The sequence below is a fragment of the Procambarus clarkii genome, chromosome 61 (genome assembly GCF_040958095.1).
Source record: "Procambarus clarkii isolate CNS0578487 chromosome 61, FALCON_Pclarkii_2.0, whole genome shotgun sequence".
In the NCBI taxonomy this organism is placed as follows: domain Eukaryota; kingdom Metazoa; phylum Arthropoda; class Malacostraca; order Decapoda; family Cambaridae; genus Procambarus; species Procambarus clarkii.
This window is the reverse complement of record NC_091210.1, coordinates 13,076,666-13,097,538: the sequence shown is the minus strand read 5'-3', so window position 1 is coordinate 13,097,538 and position 20,873 is coordinate 13,076,666. Positions and strand designations below refer to the sequence as shown.

General features: G+C 52.7%; 2 protein-coding genes and 1 long non-coding RNA gene across 8 annotated transcripts in view; 2 read left to right on the top strand and 1 right to left on the bottom strand.

Moving 5' to 3' along the window:
- The window catches only part of LOC123774406 (uncharacterized), a 38,355-nt gene extending 26,048 nt beyond the window's left edge, over nt 1-12,307 (bottom strand). The window contains exon 1 of the long non-coding RNA XR_011223420.1: nt 12,293-12,307. This is a non-coding gene — a long non-coding RNA (uncharacterized lncRNA). The remainder of the gene's footprint in view (nt 1-12,292) is intronic.
- The window catches only part of LOC123774404 (mucin-2), a 163,116-nt gene continuing 154,089 nt past the window's right edge, over nt 11,847-20,873 (top strand). For 3 of the 6 annotated variants that reach the window (XM_069307819.1, XM_045768657.2, XM_045768660.2), the window contains exon 1: nt 11,847-11,980. The gene's annotated coding sequence lies outside the window, so the exon portion shown is untranslated. Of the gene's footprint in view, nt 11,981-14,919; nt 15,021-20,873 lie in introns of those variants that run through there. The other 3 variants (XM_045768656.2, XM_045768659.2, XM_045768658.2) reach the window with 2 other exon arrangements.
- LOC138354121 (streptococcal hemagglutinin-like) lies at nt 18,046-20,830 on the top strand. The gene is made up of 2 exons (XM_069307989.1): nt 18,046-18,193; nt 18,444-20,830. Exons 1-2 carry the CDS (start codon nt 18,046-18,048, stop codon nt 20,828-20,830), a joined length of 2,535 nt encoding a protein of 844 aa, XP_069164090.1.

Sequence of the window (20,873 nt, the reverse complement as noted above, 5' to 3'; positions counted from 1 at the left end):
GTTAAACAATTGGTTGGGTCGTATTGCGGGTAAATTAGTATTAAGGACCTGCCTGGAACGCTACGAGTACCAGTGACTGTTATCTTGAGATGATTTCGGGGCTTTAGTTTCCCCGCGGCCCGGTCCTCGACCAGGCCTCCACCCCCAGGAAGCAGCCCGTGACAGCTGACTAACTCCCAGATACCTATTTACTGCTAGGTAACAGGGGCATTCAGGGTGAAAGAAACTTTGCCCATTTGTTTCTGCCTCGTGCGGGAATCGAACCCGTGCCACAGAATTACGAGTCCTGCGCGCTATCCACCAGGCTACGAGGTTACAAGAATGTAACAACTCTTGTATATATAAATATATACAAATATAAGTGTTTTCTCATACTGCCGTAGCTGCCTTCGCCTTACCATGTAGATGACTCCTAATCTCTTGTTCTACGTTTACCATCGTTATTATCTTAGTATTAACTAAGATAATAACGTTATTATCTTAGTATTAACTTAGCTTTCTGCTGTTCTCAGTGTGTACATTCCTCATCAGCTGTGACGTGTGTAAACATTGCCGTGACCGAGCTCATTCCCCAACCCGTCCTCGACTCAAGTCCATTCCATCCAGTGGTCGACCCCACAGACGCATTCATAAATTTTTACATGCTGTTCATTCAAAACAAAATTTTTCTCAAATATAAATTAATATTATAATATATTAGCATATTGTGTATATATAGGTATAGGTTAGGTTAGGTGTTTAGGTTCTGTTGGCGATTATTTGTATTTGTAGTACGTGGGTGAAGCATTTACAGCGTTGTGGTTCGAACACAAGTCGTCAGTGAAGCACTTGTTCCGGAAGTGTTCGGACGTCATCAGTTGTGAGTCGTGTGTAAACCGTTTTACATTCATAACAGCTGGGGGGTTTGGCGGGTGGATGGAATGGTCTTTAGGTCTTTGTTTGGAGGACGGGCTGGCTGATGAGGACGACCGCTGCTTTAACCAGCCTAGTGTGAAGACGGGTTGCAGCAGTAGTGGTCGCGGGACCACTTGTAGAGGAGATGGTGGTAGTGGTGGTGGTGCATGTTGGGGTGGTGGTGGTAGTGGTGGTGGTGCATGTTGGGGTGGTGGTAGTGGTGGTGGTGCATGTTGGGGTGGTGGTGGTAGTGGTGGTGGTGCATGTTGGGGTGGTAGTGGTGGTGGTGGTAGTGGTGGTGGTGCATGTTGGGGTGGTGGTAGTGGTGGTGGTGCATGTTGGGGTGGTGGTAGTGGTGGTGGTGCATGTTGGGGTGGTGGTAGTGGTGGTGGTGCATGTTGGGGTGGTGGTGGTAGTGGTGGTGGTGCATGTTGGGGTGGTGGTAGTGGTGGTGGTGCATGTTGGGGTGGTGGTAGTGGTGGTGGTGCATGTTGGGGTGGTGGTAGTGGTGGTGGCGCATGTTGGGGTTGTGGTAGTGGTGGTGGCGCATGTTGGGGTGGTGGTAGTGGTGGTGGTGCATGTTGGGGTGGTGGTGGTAGTGGTGGTGGTGCATGTTGGGGTGGTGGTAGTGGTGGTGGTGCATGTTGGGGTGGTGGTAGTGGTGGTGGCGCATGTTGGGGTGGTGGTAGTGATGGTGGCGCATGTTGGGGTGGTGGTAGTGGTGGTGGTGCATGTTGGGGTGGTGGTAGTGGTGGTGGCGCATGTTGGGGTGGTGGTAGTGGTGGTGGTGGTGCATGTTGGGGTGGTGGTGGTGCATGTTGGGGTGGTGGTGGTAGTGGTGGTGGCGCATGTTGGGGTGGTGGTAGTGGTGGTGGCGCATGTTGGGGTGGTGGTAGTGGTGGTAGTGGTTCAATAAAGGTGAGGGTGGCCAGCCTGGCAAGGAGCAGACACCCCTGGGGACACCTACAGACCCACCACCACCACCACAACAACCACCACCACTACCACAATTGCCTGGTCGTGAACGTTAACCAGCCTATATATGCCTGCACATGCTGATCAATACACCACTCGCCACGCACAATAATATTGACCTGTGCCAGGTGCTCTAGTGCACCATCATCATGCCAGGAGTCACTGGTACCCACCTGTTTACTCACACTATTACTGTTGGTGTTCTGCAGCCCCTTAAAACCATTACCAGCCTCCAACACCACAATATCTAGATCTCTCTTGTATCTAGATCTAACTTGGTCAGTCAGACCCCTAACTTGGTCAGTCACACACTAACTTGGTCAGTCAGACCCTAACTTGGTCAGTCACACACTAACTTGGTCAGTCACACCCCTAACTTGGTCAGTCAGACCCTAACTTGGTCAGTCAGACCCCTAACTTGGTCAGTCACACACTAACTTGGTCAGTCAGACCCTAACTTGGTCAGTCAGACCCCTAACTTGGTCAGTCACACACTAACTTGGTCAGTCAGACCCTAACTTGGTCAGTCAGACCCTTAACATAAGAACATAAGAACAAAGGTAACTGCAGAAGGCCTATTGGCCCATACGAGGCAGCTCCTATTCTATAACCACCCAATCCCACTCATATACTTGTCCAACCCGTGCTTGAAACAATCGAGGGACCCCACCTCCACAATGTTACGCGGCAATTGGTTCCACAAATCAACAACCCTGTTACTGAACCAGTATTTACCCAAGTCTTTCCTAAATCTAAACTTATCCAATTTATATCCATTGTTTCGTGTTCTGTCCTGTGTTGATACTTTTAATACCCTATTAATATCCCCCCGGTTATGTCCATTCATCCACTTGTAAACCTCTATCATGTCACCCCTAACTCTTCGCCTTTCCAGTGAATGCAACTTAAGCTTTGTTAATCTTTCTTCATATGAAAGATTTCTAATTTGGGGAATTAACTTAGTCATCCTACGCTGGACACGTTCAAGTGAATTTATATCCATTCTATAATATGGCGACCAAAACTGAACTGCATAATCTAAATGGGGCCTAACTAGAGCAAGATATAGCTTGAGAACCACACCAGGTGTCTTGTTACTAACGCTGCGATTAATAAATCCAAGTGTCCGATTTGCCTTATTACGAACATTTATGCATTGATCCTTTTGTTTTAAATTCTTACTAATCATAACTCCCAGATCCCTTTCGCAATCCGACTTCGCAATCACAACACCATCTAGCTCGTATCTTGTAACTCTATCATCATTACCTAACCTCAGAACTTTACATTTATCAGCATTAAACTGCATCTGCCAATCCTTTGACCATTTCAAAACCCTATCTAGATCAACTTGAAGTGATAGTGAGTCCTCCTCCGAATTAATTTCCCTACCGATTTTCGTATCATCGGCAAATTTGCAAATGTTGCTACTCAAACCTGAATCTAAATCATTTATATATATTATAAACAACAGAGGTCCCAGGACAGAGCCTTGAGGCACTCCACTTACAACATTTTCCCACTCTGACTTGATTCCATTTATACTAACTCTCTGTTTCCTTTGGTATAGCCATGCCCTAATCCAGCTTAATATAGCACCCCCAATACCATGAGACTCTATTTTTTTAATCAGTCTTTCATGTGGCACTGTATCAAAAGCTTTGCTAAAGTCAAGGTATACAACATCGCAATCCTTACCACTATCAACTGCCTCAACAATGCTAGAATAAAAAGATAACAAATTTGTTAAACATGAACGGCCATTTATAAAACCATGTTGCGACTCAATTATTAATTTATGTTTTTCAAGATGAAGACGAATTTTATTTGCTATTATAGATTCGAGTAACTTTCCCACAATAGACGTTAGGCTAATTGGTCGATAGTTAGACGCAAGTGATCTATCTCCTTTCTTAAAAACTGGTATCACATTAGCAACTTTCCAAAACTCTGGCACTCTGCCTGACTCTATTGATTTATTAAATATGGTTGACAGTGGGTCACAAAGCTCCTCTTTGCATTCTTTAAGCACCCTAGCAAACACTTCATCCGGCCCTGGGGATTTGTTTGGTTTGAGTTTTACTCAAAAACTTACTATTTAACTTGGTCAGTCACACACTAACTTGGTCAGTCAGACCCCTAACTTGGTCAGTCACACACTAACTTGGTCAGTCAGACCCTAACTTGGTCAGTCAGACCCTAACTTGGTCAGTCACACACTAACTTGGTCAGTCAGACCCTAACTTGGTCAGTCACACCCCTAACTTGGTCAGTCAGACCCCTAACTTGGTCAGTCAGACCCCTAACTTGGTCAGTCAGACCCTAACTTGGTCAGTCAGACCCTAACTTGGTCAGTCAGACCCTAACTTGGTCAGTCACACCCCTAACTTGGTCAGTCAGACCCTAACTTGATCAGTCACACCCCTAACTTGGTCAGTCACACCCTAACTTGGCCAGTCACACACTAACTTGGTCAGTCACACACTAACTTGGTCAGTCAGACCCTAACTTGGTCAGTCACACCCCTAACTTGGTCAGTCACACACTAACTTGGTCAGTCAGACCCCTAACTTGGTCAGTCACACACTAACTTGGTCAGTCACACCCTAACTTGGTCAGTCAGACCCTAACTTGGTCAGTCACACACTAACTTGGTCAGTCACACACTAACTTGGTCAGTCACACACTAACTTGGTCAGTCACACACTAACTTGGTCAGTCAGACCCTAACTTGGTCAGTCACACACTAACTTGGTCAGTCACACACTAACTTGGTCAGTCACACACTAACTTGGTCAGTCACACACTAACTTGGTCAGTCACACACTAACTTGGTCAGTCACACCCCTAACTTGGTCAGTCACACACTAACTTGGTCAGTCACACACTAACTTGGTCAGTCACACACTAACTTGGTCAGTCACACCCTAACTTGGTCAGTCACACACTAACTTGGTCAGTCACACACTAACTTGGTCAGTCACACCCTAACTTGGTCAGTCACACACTAACTTGGTCAGTCACACACTAACTTGGTCAGTCACACCCTAACTTGGTCAGTCACACACTAACTTGGTCAGTCACACACTAACTTGGTCAGTCACACCCCTAACTTGGTCAGTCACACCCCTAACTTGGTCAGTCACACACTAACTTGGTCAGTCACACACTAACTTGGTCAGTCACACACTAACTTGGTCAGTCACACCCCTAACTTGGTCAGTCACACACTAACTTGGTCAGTCACACACTAACTTGGTCAGTCACACCCCTAACTTGGTCAGTCACACACTAACTTGGTCAGTCACACCCCTAACTTGGTCAGTCACACCCCTAACTTGGTCAGTCACACACTAACTTGGTCAGTCACACCCCTAACTTGGTCAGTCACACACTAACTTGGTCAGTCACACCCCTAACTTGGTCAGTCACACCCCTAACTTGGTCAGTCACACACTAACTTGGTCAGTCACACCCCTAACTTGGTCAGTCACACACTAACTTGGTCAGTCACACACTAACTTGGTCAGTCACACACTAACTTGGTCAGTCACACACTAACTTGGTCAGTCACACACTAACTTGGTCAGTCACACACTAACTTGGTCAGTCACACCCCTAACTTGGTCAGTCACACCCCTAACTTGGTCAGTCAGACCCCTAACTTGGTCAGTCACACCCCTAACTTGGTCAGTCACACCCCTAACTTGGTCAGTCACACCCCTAACTTGGTCAGTCACACCCCTAACTTGGTCAGTCACACCCCTAACTTGGTCAGTCACACCCCTAACTTGGTCAGTCACACCCTAACTTGGTCAGTCACACACTAACTTGGTCAGTCACACCCCTAACTTCGTCAGTCACACCCTAACTTGGTCAGTCACACCCTAACTTCGTCAGTCACACCCCTAACTTGGTCAGTCAGATCCTAACTTGGTCAGTCACACCCCTAACTTGGTCAGTCACACCCCTAACTTCGTCAGTCACACCCCTAACTTCGTCAGTCACACCCCTAACTTCGTCAGTCACACCCCTAACTTGGTCAGTCACACACTAACTTGGTCAGTCAGATCCTAACTTGGTCAGTCACACCCCTAACTTCGTCAGTCACACCCCTAACTTGGTCAGTCACACCCCTAACTTGGTCAGTCAGACCCCTAACTTGGTCAGTCAGATCCTAACTTCGTCAGTCACACCCCTAACTTGGTCAGTCACACACTAACTTGGTCAGTCACACACTAACTTGGTCAGTCACACACTAACTTGGTCAGTCACACACTAACTTGGTCAGTCAGATCCTAACTTCGTCAGTCACACCCCTAACTTGGTCAGTCACACACTAACTTGGTCAGTCACACACTAACTTGGTCAGTCAGATCCTAACTTGGTCAGTCACACCCTAACTTGGCCAGTCACACCCTAACTTGGCCAGTCACACCCTAATTTGGCCAGTCATACATTATATATATATATATATATATATATATATATATATATATATATATATATATATATATATATATATATATATATATATATATATATATATATATATATATAGTGTGTGTGTGTGTGTGGGTGGGTTCGAATCCTTATTTTACCATTGTGGCTAACTTTTGTAACTGAAAGAGATTCGAACCCAGACAGCCAGAACTCTATGCACGTTAGGGTATCCAGTACTCAACCCGCTAGACCACACAGACTGTTGAAACAGAACTGTAAGTCGTCAGACCTTTAACCCAATTCCCGACAGCATTCGCTGGTCAATTTTGAGGGCAGATAATACCTCGAAGTGACTGCAGAAATGTTTGCTAATTCCCGGCCGAAGGTAGATGCTCATTCTATGGAAATGTCTTTTAAGAAGATTAGCTGAGAGTACGTGAGAAGTCTTCCCGAGGTATGATAGTTAAGAACCTGGGGCCAGATTCACGAAGCACTTACGCAAGCACTTACAAACCTGGGTCCAGATTCACGAAGCACTTATGCAAGCATTTACGAACCTGGGCCCAGATTCACGAAGCAGTTATGCAAGCATTTACGAACCTGGGGCTAGATTCACGAAGCACTTACGCAAGCACTTACGAACCTGGGGTCAGATTCACGAAGCATTTATACAAGCACTTACGAACCTGGGGCTAGATTCACGAAGCACTTACGCAAGCACTTACGAACCTGGGGCCAGATTTACGAAGCAGTTACGGAAGCACTTACGAACCTGTCCATCTTTTCTCAATCTTTGGCGGCTTTGTTTACAATTATTAAACAGTTAATGAGCTCCGAAGCACCAGGAGGCTGTTTATAACAATAACAACAGTTGATTGGCAAGTTTTCATGCTTGTAAACTGTTTAATAAATGTAACCAAAGCCGTCAAAGATTGAGGAAAGATGTACACGTTCGTAAGTACTTTCGTGAATCTGGCCCCAGGTCCGTAAGTGCTTGCGTAACTGCTTCGTGAATCTAGCCCCAGGTTCGTAAGTGCTTGCGTACCTGCTTTCTGAATCTGGCCCCAGGTTCGTAAGTGCTTGCGTAACTGCTTTCTGAATCTGGCCCCAGGTTCGTAAGTGCTTGCGTAACTGCTTCATGAATCTAGCCCCCAGGTTCGTAAGTGCTTGCGTAACTGCTTCGTGAATCTGGCCCCAGGTTCGTAAGTGCTTGCGTAACTGCTTCGTGAATCTAGCCCCAGGTTCATAAGTGCTTGCGTAACTGCTTCCTGAATCTAGCCCCAGGTTCGTAAGTGCTTGCGTAACTGCTTCCTGAATCTAGCCCCCAGGTTCGTAAGTGCTTGCGTAACGGCTTCGTAAATCTGGCCTCAGGTCCGTAAGTGCTTGCGTAAGTGCTTCGTGAATCTGGCCCCAGGTTCGTAAGTGCTTGCGTAACTGCTTTCTGAATCTAGCCCCAGGTTCATAAGTGCTTGCGTAACTGCTTGGTGAATGTAGCCCCTGTTTACCAAGCGAGACAACACCATTCCACCAGCGGCTGAAGGTGGTCTTATCCCGGTAGCATAGTTTTGGTAGCCGCGCGGACGCATAAGTGTGGATTGTGGGGGTGCGCGACCAAGGGCGCTCAGAGCGAACAATCACCGGTCGTGTTAATGTGTGCCCCAGCACGACCTCTCGCCGCTATTCTCGTTCCAACCATGTTACCCAAACTACCCATGGGTAAACTGCGGCAGTATTTGGCGTGGGTTAGAATATCTGAGGGCCCAGTACTCCACCCTGTGGCTCTCTTCCTTCCTATGTTCTTAGTCTCAGGGGTCCCTGGCCCTTATAGTGAGGCCCCTAGGGCCCTTATAGTGAGGCCCCTAGGGCCCCTATGGCTCCTATGGTGAGGCCCCTATGGCGAGGCCCCGTGGCTATAGATTCACGAAGTAGTTATGCCAGCACTTACGAACCTGGGGCCAGATTTACGAAGCAGTTACGCAAGCACTTACGAACCTGGGGCGAGATTCATGAAGCAGTTACGCAAGCACTTACGAACCTGGGGCCAGATTCATGAAGCAGTTACGCAAGCACTTACGAACCTGGGGCCAGATTTACGAAGCAGTTACGCAAGCACTTACGAACCTGGGGCCAGATTTACGAAGCAGTTACGCAAGCACTTACAAACCTGGGGCCAGATTCACGAAGCAGTTACGCAAGCACTTACGATCCTGGGGGCCAGATTCACGAAGCAGTTACACAAGCACTTACAAACCTGGGGCCAGATTCACGAAGCAGTTACGGAAGTACTTACGAACCTGGGGCCAGATTCACGCAGCAGTTACGCAAGCACATACGAACCTGGGGCCAGATTCACGAAGCAGTTACGCAAGCACATACGAACCTGGGGCCAGATTCACGAAGCAGTTACGCAATCAGTTACGAACCTGGGGCGAGATTCATGAAGCAGTTACGCAAGCACTTACGAACCTGGGGCCAGATTTACGAAGCAGTTACGCAAGCACTTACGAACCTGGGGCCAGATTTACGAAGCAGTTACGCAAGCACTTACAAACCTGGGGCCAGATTCACGAAGCAGTTACGCAAGCACTTACGAACCTGGGGGCCAGATTCACGAAGCAGTTACGCCAGCACTTGCGAACGTGTACATCTTTCCTCAATCTTTGACGGCTTTGGTTACATTTATTAAACAGTTTACAAGCATGAAAACTTGCCAATCAACTGTTGTTATTGTTATAAACAGCCTCCTGGTGCTTCGGAGCTCATTAACTGTTTAATAATTGTAAACAAAGCCGCCAAAGATTGAGAAAAGATGTACAGGTTCGTAAGTGTTTGCGTAACTGCTTCGTGAATCTGGGCCCAGGTTCGTAACTGATTGCGTAACTGTTTCGTGAATCTGGGCCCAGGTTTGTAAGTGCTTGCGTAACTGCTTCGTGAAGCAGGCAGCTCTCAGCCTGCTAGGCGACAGACTCAGCTCCTGGTACCCAGACGTTCGAAGCAGCACGGTCTATGGCGATCCCGTCGCACATGCCTGACACAGGAGGAGATGTAGGGGACTTGGCCGCCGCTTTTGCCTGACCTTGGGAGCACAAGTGAGCTCTCCGGGGCTCTCTAGAGCTCTCTACAGAGCCGTGTAAGGGTGAGACGTCGTGTGATGTCGCTATGCATCACGCTGATTGGCTGTCGCTGAACCATTCAACCACGTGTCATCTGCCTCCTTATTGGCTGTAACAGGTCACGTGATGGAATGGTCAGAGGACGCGCTCTGTCTTACGTTATCTTACTCCTTACGCTATCTTATGCTATCTTACTCCTTACGCTATCTTATGTTATCTTACTCCTTACGCTATCTTACTCCTTACGCTATCTTATGTTATCTTACTCCTTACGTTATCTTACTCCTTACGCTATCTTATGCTATCTTACTCATTACGCTATCTTATGCTATCTTACTGCTTACGCTATCTTACTGCTTTACGCTATCTTACTCCTTACGCTATCTTATGTTATCTTACTCCTTACGCTATCTTACTGCTTACGCTATCTTACTGCTTTACGCTATCTTACTCCTTACGCTATCTTATGTTATCTTACTCCTTACGCTATCTTATGCTATCTTACTCCTTACGCTATCCTACTCCTTACGCTATCTTTTTCTCGTACAAAAATATACATTTTTATCCATACAAATAGCAGCTGTCTAACTCCCAGGTACCTATTTACTGCTAGGTGAACAGGGCCATCAGGGTGAAAGAAACTCTGCCCATTTGTCTCCACCGGGGATCGAACCCTAGAACCTCAGGACTACGAATCCCGAGCGCTGTCCACTCAGCCATCAGGCCCTATAGTATGTATATTCACTATTAGTGCCTGCAGGATCGTAGGTGTTAGTTCCTGGGCCCCGGCTCTCTAACCGTCTAATGTGGTGTCTGGAGGGTCCAGTGGGAGCCCGTACGAAACCTCTACATCTTTTGAAGGAAGATTGTGCCTGAAATATTCAGGCAGAACTGGTATGGAGAGGTCAAGTGTATGAGGAAAGTCAAACCTTGCAACGCTACAGGTGTGTGAGTCAAACCTTGCAACGCTACAGGTGTGTGAGTCAAACCTTGCAACGCTACAGGTGTGCGAGTCAAACCTTGCAAGGCTACAGGTGTGTGACTCAAACCTTGCAACGCTACAGGTGTGTGAGTCAAACCTTGCAATGCTACAGGTGTGCGAGTCAAACCTTGCAACGCTACAGGTGTGTGAGTCAAACCTTGCAACGCTACAGGTGTGTGAGTCAAACCTTGCAACGCTACAGGTGTGTGAGTCAAGCCTTGCAACGCTACAGGTGTGTGAGTCAAGCCTTGCAACGCTACAGGTGTGTGAGTCAAGCCTTGCAACGCTACAGGTGTGTGAGTCAAGCCTTGCAACGCTACAGGTGTGTGAGTCAAGCCTTGCAACGCTACAGGTGTGTGAGTCAAACCTTGCAACGCTACAGGTGTGTGAGTCAAGCCATGCAACGCTACAGGTGTGTGAGTCAAACCTTGCAACGCTACAGGTGTGCGAGTCAAACCTTGCAACGCTACAGGTGTGTGAGTCAAACCTTGCAACGCTACAGGTGTGTGAGTCAAGCCTTGCAACGCTACAGGTGTGTGAGTTAAACCTTGCAACGCTACAGGTGTGTGAGTCAAACCTTGCAACGCTACAGGTGTGTGAGTCAAACCTTGCATCACTACAGGTGTGTGAGTCAGTGCCACACTACCACCCCCACATTACCACCCCCACATTACCACCCCCACACTACCACCCCCACACTACCACCCCCACACTACCACCCCCCACACTACCACCCCCACATTACCACCCCCACACTACCACCCCCCACACTACCACCCCCACATTACCACCCCCACACTACCACCCCCACACTACCACCCCCCACACTACCACCCCCACATTACCACCCCCACACTACCACCCCCACACTACCACCCCCACACTACCACCCCTCACACTACCACCCCCACACTACCACCCCCCACACTACCACCCTCACACTACCACCCCCACACTACCACCCCCCACACTACCACCCCCCACACTACCACCCCCACACTACCACCCCCACACTACCACCCCCCACACTACCACCCCCACACTACCACCCCCACACTACCACCCCCCACACTACCACCCCCACACTACCACCCCCCACACTACCACCCCCACACTACCACCCCCCACACTACCACCCCCCACACTACCACCCCCACACTACCACCCCCACACTACCACCCCCCCACACCACGTGACCCCGCCACGTGTATAGTGCTGACGCAACAGGTGTCGGGGGGGGGGGGCGGGGGGGCGGGGTATAGCTTCGTCACGTGCGTGACGGAACAAGTGCCGTGCGCGTCACGTGCCCCGGGGGGTGGTGACGGGTGACGGGTGACGGGGGGGGTGGCGGGTGAGGGATCAGTTAGCGCGGGCGGCGGCGGGTGGCTGCGGGTGGCGGCGGCGGGTGGCGGCGGCGGCGGGAGCAGCGGGCGGGGGTCGCGGCCGTACCGCGGACAGTCGCGCCGTCACAGTCCCGCCGAGCGGCCGCTACACGCTGCCCCGCTCGCTCCCACTCACGCGCCCTCTCTCCTCCACCACCAGGCCGCCCGCACGCCCGCACGCCCGCCCCCTGGTGAGTACCCCCTCACCCACCCGTCCCCCCGCACGCGCGTGTGTCTGTCTGTGTGTACCCGCCGCTGTGTGCACCAACCGTGTGCGTGTGTGTGTATGTGTCGCCCGCCGCCCACTTGTGAGCAATTAGTGGGCGTGAAGAGCCGCCCGCGGGTGTGGTGTGGGCGGCGAGGCAGTGAGGGCGGCCGACAGATAATCGGGTGCGGTTGTGCACTGCCAGCCGCCCTCCGCCCCCCCCCCGTCACTACTCATCCAGAAATAACTTGTTTAGATGTAATTTGCAACGGTGTGTCAAGTGGGCTGGTAGCAGCACCAGCAGCAGGAGCAGGAACAGCAGCAGGAACAGCGGCAGGAACAGCAGCACTGAAGCACTCTGTGACGCCACCAACACCAACACTCACTGTCCCTCTCCCTCTCTCTGACCTCAGCAGCTCCCGCACGCTGCCCCCACCACCACCACCACCACTACCACCATCACCACAGCCGCCACCAGTCTGTCAGTCGCCTGCTCCACCCACCTGTACTCCAACACTCTCCCCCGCCACCACCACCCCTACCCTGCTCTACAGCACCATCAACACCCCTACCCCACCAACACTCCCCCAATAACATCCCCCCACCACCAACACTCCCCCAATAACACCCCCCACCAACACTCCCCCAATAACATCCCCCCACCACCAACACTCCCCCAATAACACCCTCCCCCACCACCAACACTCCCCCAATAACATCCCCACCACCAACACTCCCCCAATAACATCCCCCACCACCAACACTCCCCCAATAACATCCCCCACCACCAACACTCCCCCAATAACATCCCCCACCACCAACACTCTCCAATAATATCCCCCCCCCCCACCAACACTCCCCCAATAACATCCCCCACCACCAACACACCCCCAATAACATCCTCCACCACCAACACACCCCCAATAACATCCCCCCCCACCAACACACCCCCAATAACATCCCCCACCACCAACACTCCCCCAATAACATCCCCCCCACCAACACCTCCCCCAATAACATCCCCCACCACCAACACACCCCCCCACCAACACACCCCCAATAACATCCCCCACCACCAACACACCCCCAATAACATCCCCCCCACCAACACACCTCCAATAACATCCCCCCCACCAACACACCCCCAATAACATCCCCCACCACCAACACACCCCCAATAACATCCCCCCCACCAACACACCCCCAATAACATCCCCCCCACCAACACACCCCCAATAACATCCCCCACCACCAACACACCTCCAATAACATCCCCCCCACCAACACACCCCCAATAACATCCCCCACCACCAACACTCCCCCAATAACATCCCCCCCACCAACACACCCCCAATAACATCCCCCCCACCAACACACCCCCAATAACATCCCCCACCACCAACACACCTCCAATAACATCCCCCCACCAACACCCCCCAATAACACCCCCCCACCAACACCCCCCCAATAACACCCCCCCACCAACACACCCCCAATAACACCCCCCCCACCAACACACCCCCAATAACACCCCCCCACCAACACACCCCCAATAACACCCCCCCACCAACACACCCCAATAACACCCCCCCACCAACACACCCCCAATAACACCCCCCCACCAACACACCCCCACCAACACCCCCCAATAACATCCCCCCACCACCAACACACCCCCAATAACATCCCCCCCACCAACACACCCCCAATAACATCCCTCCCACCAACACACCCCCAATAACATCCCCCCCACCAACACACCCCCAATAACATCCCCCACCACCAACACACCCCCAATAACACCCCCCCACCAACACACCCCCAATAACACCCCCCCACCAACACACCCCCAATAACACCCCCCCACCAACACCCCCCCACCAACACCCCCCCACCAACACCCCCCACCAACACCCCCCCACCAACACCCCCCCACCAACACCCCCCCAATAACATCCCCCCCACCACCAACAAACCCCCCCACCACCAACACACCCCCAATAACATCCCCCCCACCAACACACCCCCATTAACATCCCCCACCACCAACACACCCCCAATAACACCCCCCCACCAACACCCCCCACCAACACACCCCCACCAACACCCCCCCACCAACACCCCCCCACCAACACCCCCCCAATAACATCCCCCCCACCACCAACACACCCCCAATAACATCCCCCCCACCAAGTCGGGGGAGCATGCCACAGAGCAACCAGCTATCCTGCCAGCCACACAACAAGCTATCCTGCCACCCACACAACATGCTATCCTGCCAGCCACAGAGCAACCAGCTATCCTGCCAGCCACAGAGCAACCAGCTATCCTGCCACCCACACAACATGCTATCCTGCCAGCCACAGAGCAACCAGCTATCCTGCCAGCCACACAACAAGCTATCCTGCCAGCCACACAACCAGCTATCCTGCCAGCCACAGAGCAACCAGCTATCCTGCCACCCACACAACAAGCTATCCTACCAGCCACACAATCAGCTATCCTGCCACCCACACAACAAGCTATCCTGCCAGCCACAGAGCAACCAGCTATCCTGCCACAGTCCGCCACACGTGACAGCTATAAATATATATATATAATAATTCCTCTCTGGATAATATTTCTTAAAAGCAATACAAATGAATATTTCGTAGGGACAAAATTGTTAATAAAAAAAGAGACCATTTGGAAGCGTCAGGTCTTAAGCCTAACTTGAGGTCTTAAGCCTAACGCTGGGAAAGTAACTGGACCCCCCTCCCCCCCCCTAGATGACGTAGCTGCCCCCCCCTCGACCGCCCCCCACGACCCCCCCCCCCCAACCACCTCACTCGTAACAGACGACCTTCAATACACGTGCGTGTTAGTGCGTGCGTTTGTGCGTGTGTGTGTGTGTGTGTGTGTGTGTGTGTAGGGAGGTGAGTGTAAGGTGGTATAATGCCGCAGTTGAGCCGCAGCCTGCCGCAGCCTGCCGCAGCCTGCCGCAGCCTGCCGCAGGCCTCTTGGCGGGTGATGCCAGCCTATTGAAAGTAATGAATTGTTCGACTTTTTTAAATGTTTCTATAACTTTCATGTGTTGCTTGACGGCTTGATGCGATGGTGTGGTGATTTGTGGTGGTGTGTTGGTTTGTGATAGGCTGTGATGTGTTGTGTTGGTTTGTGATAGGCTGTGGTGTGTTGGTTTGCGATAGGCTGTGGTGTGGTGTGTTTGTGTTGGTGTGTTTGTGAGGGTGTGGTGTGTTGGTGCAGTGTGTTTGTGAGGGTGTGGTGTGTTGGTGTAGTGTGATGGTGTGGTGTGTTGGTGTAGTGTGATGGTGTGGTGTGTTGGTGTAGTGTGATGGTGTGGTGTGTTGGTGTAGTGTGATGGTGTGGTGTGTTGGTGTAGTGTGATGGTGTGGTGTGTTGGTGTAGTGTGATGGTGTGGTGTGTTGGTGTAGTGTGATGGTGTGGTGTGTTGGTTTGTGATAGGCTGTGATGTGTGTGTTGGTTTGTGATAGGCTGTGATGTGTGTACTCACCTATACTCACCTATATGTGCTTGCAGGATCGAGCATTGACTCTTGGATCCCGCCTTTCTAGCTATCGGTTGTTTACAGCAATGACTCCTGTCCCATTTCCCTATCATACCTAGTTTTAAAAGTATGAATAGTATTTGCTTCCACAACCTGTTCCCCAAGTGCATTCCATTTTTCTACTACTCTCACGCTAAAAGAAAACTTCCTATGTGTTGGTTTGTGATAGGCTGTGATGTGTGTGTTGGTTTGTGATAGGCTGTGATGTGTGTGTTGGTTTGTGATAGGCTGTGATGTGGTGTGTTGGTGTAGTGTGATGGTGTGGTGTGTTGGTGTAGTGTGATGGTGTGGTGTGTTGGTGTAGTGTGATGGTGTGGTGTGTTGGTGTAGTGTGATGGTGTGGTGTGTTGGTGTGGTGTGTTGGTGTAGTGTGATGGTGTGGTGTGTTGGTGTAGTGTGATGGTGTGGTGTGTTGGTGTAGTGTGATGGTGTGGTGTGTTGGTGTAGTGTGATGGTGTGGTGTGTTGGTGTAGTGTGATGGTGTGGTGTGTTGGTGTAGTGTGATGGTGTGGTGTGTTGGTGTAGTGTGGTGGTGTGGTGTGTTGGTGTAGTGTGATGGTGTGGTGTGTTGGTGTAGTGTGATGGTGTGGTGTGTTAGTGTAGTGTGATGGTGTGGTGTGTTGGTGTAGTGTGATGGTGTGGTGTGTTGGTGTAGTGTGATGGTGTGGTGTGTTGGTGTAGTGTGATGGTGTGGTGTGTTGGTGTAGTGTGATGGTGTGGTGTGTTGGTTTGTGATAGGCTGTGATGTGTGTGTTGGTTTGTGATAGGCTGTGATGTGTGTGTTGGTTTGTGATAGGCTGTGATGTGGTGTTTGTGATAGGCTGTGATGTGTGTGTTGGTTTGTGATAGGCTGTGATGTGGTGTTTGTGATAGGCTGTGATGTGTGTGTTGGTTTGTGATAGGCTGTGATGTGGTGTTTGTGATAGGCTGTGATGTGTGTGTTGGTTTGTGATAGGCTGTGATGTGTGTGTTGGTTTGTGATAGGCTGTGATGTGGTGTGTTGGTTTGTGATAGGCTGTGATGTGTGTGTTGGTTTGTGATAGGCTGTGATGTGGTGTTTGTGATAGGCTGTGATGTGTGTGTTGGTTTGTGATAGGCTGTGATGTGGTGTTTGTGATAGGCTGTGATGTGTGTGTTGGTTTGTGATAGGCTGTGATGTGTGTGTTGGTTTGTGATAGGCTGTGATGTGGTGTTTGTGATAGACTGTGATGTGTGTGTTGGTTTGTGATAGGCTGTGATGTGTGTGTTGGTTTGTGATAGGCTGTGATGTGTGTGTTGGTTTGTGATAGGCTGTGATGTGATGTGTTGGTTTGTGATAGGCTGTGATGTGTTGTGTTGGTTTGTGATAGGCTGTGATGTGTGTGTTGGTTTGTGATAGGCTGTGATGTGATGTGTTTGTGATAGGCTGTGGTGTGTGTGTTGGTTTGTGATAGGCTGTGATGTGTGTGTTGGTTTGTGATAGGCTGTGATGTGGTGTGTTGGTTTCTGATAGGCTGTGATGTGGTGTTTGTGATAGGCTGTGATGTGTTGTGTTGGTTTGTGATAGGCTGTGATGTGTGTGTTGGTTTGTGATAGGCTGTTATGTGTTGTGTTGGTTTGTGATAGGCTGTGATGTGATGTGTTAGTTTGTGATAGGCTGTGATGTGGTGTTTGTGATAGGCTGTGATGTGGTGTTTTGTGATAGGCTGTGATGTGATGTGTTGGTTTGTGATAGGCTGTGATGTGGTGTTTTGTGATAGGCTGTGATGTGATGTGTTGGTTTGTGATAGGCTGTGATGTGGTGTTTGTGATAGGCTGTGATGTGGTGTTTTGTGATAGGCTGTGATGTGATGTGTTGGTTTGTGATAGGCTGTGATGTGGTGTTTTGTGATAGGCTGTGATGTGGTGTGTTTGTGATAGGCTGTACTCACCTACCTGTGCTTGCTGGGGGTTGAGCTTTGGCTCTTTGGTCCCGCCTCTCAACTGTCAATCAACAGGTGTACAGGTTCCTGAGCCTACTGGGCTCTATCATATTTACATTTGAAACTGTGTATGGAGTCAGCTTCCACCACATTACTAATGCATTCCACCTGTTAACTACTGTACTAGGGTGTTTTTGTGTAATAGGCTGTCGTGTTGATGGTTTAAACAAAAATATTGATGGAATTTTATAATTTCTTGTTATGTGTTTTTATGGTAATTCAAATTCAAGTATGTTTATTGAGAGATAGAAATACATCTCAAAGGGATAGAGTATCTTAGGCTATTTCTATCCCTCCGTACTACCAACCGTCCCATCTCGTGCTACGACATGTCCCATCTCGTGCTACGACCTGTCCCATCTCGTGCTACGACCTGTCCCATCTCGTACCACCACCCGTCCCATCTCGTACCACCACCCGTCCCATCTCGTACCACCACCCGTCCCATCTCGTAGGGAACCGCCAGGGACCTCGTTCCGGAAGTTCCATTTCCACCCAAGAAGACTCGACTCCCCGCCCACCATGCCGCCCAAAACCCACACCTTCCCACGCGCCCGCCCTCTGTGCAAGCACACCAAACCACCCAATGTTGCATATCCTATACAAACCAGCCTAGAAACCCGCGACATAACTTGGCGGGAAAAAATTGTTTGTTTACATCGTCCGCCATGTTTGTGACGTCACCGGAAGTGATGACGTGGAATAATTGAAATTGTGAAGTGTTTTCAAGAGGATTAACTGTTTAGGGGGATAGAGGGGGTGAGGGATAGGCTGCCGTGCAGTGTGTTAGTGTGTCAGCTAGTGTTGTGATAGGGGGTTATCAGTGTGGATAGGTATTGGAGTGTTAAGTTAATGTGTGTCACCTGGGTTGTGGATATGGACCACAAGTTGGAAGGTTGTGGAATTGTGTAGCTGGATAGGTTTGTTGTTAACTAACCGAGCCACCACTGGTGCCACCACCCGCGCCACCACTGGTGCCACCACCCGCGCCACCACTGGTGCCACCACCGGTGCCACCACCCGCGCCACCACTGGTGCCACCACCCTCACCACCACTGGTGCCACCACCCGCGCCACCACTGGAGCCAACACCCGCGCCACCACTGGTGCCACCACCCCCGCCACCACTGGTGCCAACACCCGCGCCACCACTGGTGCCACCACCCGCGCCACCACTGGAGCCAACACCCGCGCCACCACTGGTGCCACCACCCCCGCCACCACTGGTGCCAACACCCGCGCCACCACTGGAGCCACCACCCGCGCCACCACTGGTGCCAACACCCCCGCCACCACTGGTGCCAACATCCCCGCCACCACTGGTGCCACCACCCGCGCCACCACTGGAGCCAACACCCGCGCCACCACTGGTGCCAACACCCCCGCCACCACTGGTGCCACCACCCGCGCCACCACTGGAGCCAACACCCGCGCCACCACTGGTGCCACCACCCCCGCCACCACTGGTGCCAACACCCGCGCCACCACTGGTGCCACCACCCGCGCCACCACTGGAGCCAACACCCGCGCCACCACTGGTGCCACCACCCCCGCCACCACTGGTGCCAACACCCGCGCCACCACTGGAGCCACCACCCGCGCCACCACTGGTGCCAACACCCCCGCCACCACTGGTGCCAACACCCCCGCCACCACTGGTGCCACCACCCGCGCCACCACTGGAGCCAACACCCCCGCCACCACTGGTGCCACCACCCGCGCCACCACTGGTGCCACCACTGGTGCCACCACCCGCGCCACCACTGGTGCCACCACCCCCGCCACCACTGGTGCCACCACCCCCGCCACCACTGGTGCCAACACCCCCGCCACCACTGGAGCCACCACCCGCGCCACTGGTGCCAACACCCCCGCCACCACTGGTGCCAACACCCCCGCCACCACTGGAGCCACCACCCGCGCCACCACTGGAGCCAACACCCGCGCCACCACTGGTGCCACCACCCCCGCCACCACTGGTGCCAACACCCGCGCCACCACTGGAGCCACCACCCGCGCCACCACTGGTGCCAACACCCCCGCCACCACTGGTGCCAACACCCCCGCCACCACTGGTGCCACCACCCGCGCCACCACTGGTGCCAACACCCCCGCCACCACTGGTGCCACCACCCGCGCCACCACTGGTGCCACCACTGGTGCCACCACCCGCGCCACCACTGGTGCCACCACCCCCGCCACCACTGGTGCCACCACCCCCGCCACCACTGGTGCCAACACCCCCGCCACCACTGGAGCCACCACCCGCGCCACTGGTGCCAACACCCCCGCCACCACTGGTGCCAACACCCCCGCCACCACTGGAGCCAACACCCGCGCCACCACTGGAGCCAACACCCGCGCCACCACTGGTGCCACCACCCGCGCCACCACTGGAGCCAACACCCCCGCCACCACTGGTGCCAACACCCGCGCCACCACTGGTGCCACCACCCCCGCCACCACTGGTGCCACCACCCCCGCCACCACTGGTGCCAACACCCCCGCCACCACTGGAGCCACCACCCGCGCCACTGGTGCCAACACCCCCGCCACCACTGGTGCCAACACCCCCGCCACCACTGGAGCCAACACCCGCGCCACCACTGGAGCCAACACCCGCGCCACCACTGGTGCCACCACCCGCGCCACCACTGGAGCCAACACCCCCGCCACCACTGGTGCCAACACCCGCGCCACCACTGGTGCCACCACCCGCGCCACCACTGGTGCCACCACCCGCGCCACCACTGGTGCCACCACCCCCGCCACCACTGGTGCCACCACCCGCGCCACCACTGGAGCCAACACCCCCGCCACCACTGGTGCCAACACCCGCGCCACCACTGGTGCCACCACCCCCGCCACCACTGGTGTCAACACCCCCGCCACCACTGGTGCCACCACCCCCGCCACCACTGGTGCCACCACCCCCGCCACCACTGGTGCCACCACCCGCGCCACCACTGGTGCCAACACCCGCGCCACCACCGGTGCCACCACCCGCGCCACCACCGGTGCCAACACCCGCGCCACCACCGGTGCCACCACCCGCGCCACCACCGGTGCCAACACCCGCGCCACCACCGGTGCCACCACCCGCGCCACCACCGGTGCCAACACCCGCGCCACCACCGGTGCCAACACCCGCGCCACCACCGGTGCCACCACCCGCGCCACCACCGGTGCCAACACCCGCGCCACCACTGGTGCCAACACCCGCGCCGCCACTGGTGCCACCACCCGCGCCACCACCGGTGCCAACACCCGCGCCACCACTGGCGAATACCCACTTCCTCAAATGTGATACTTATGTACTAGCAGTGTGTTAACAGAGGGATTACCTCACC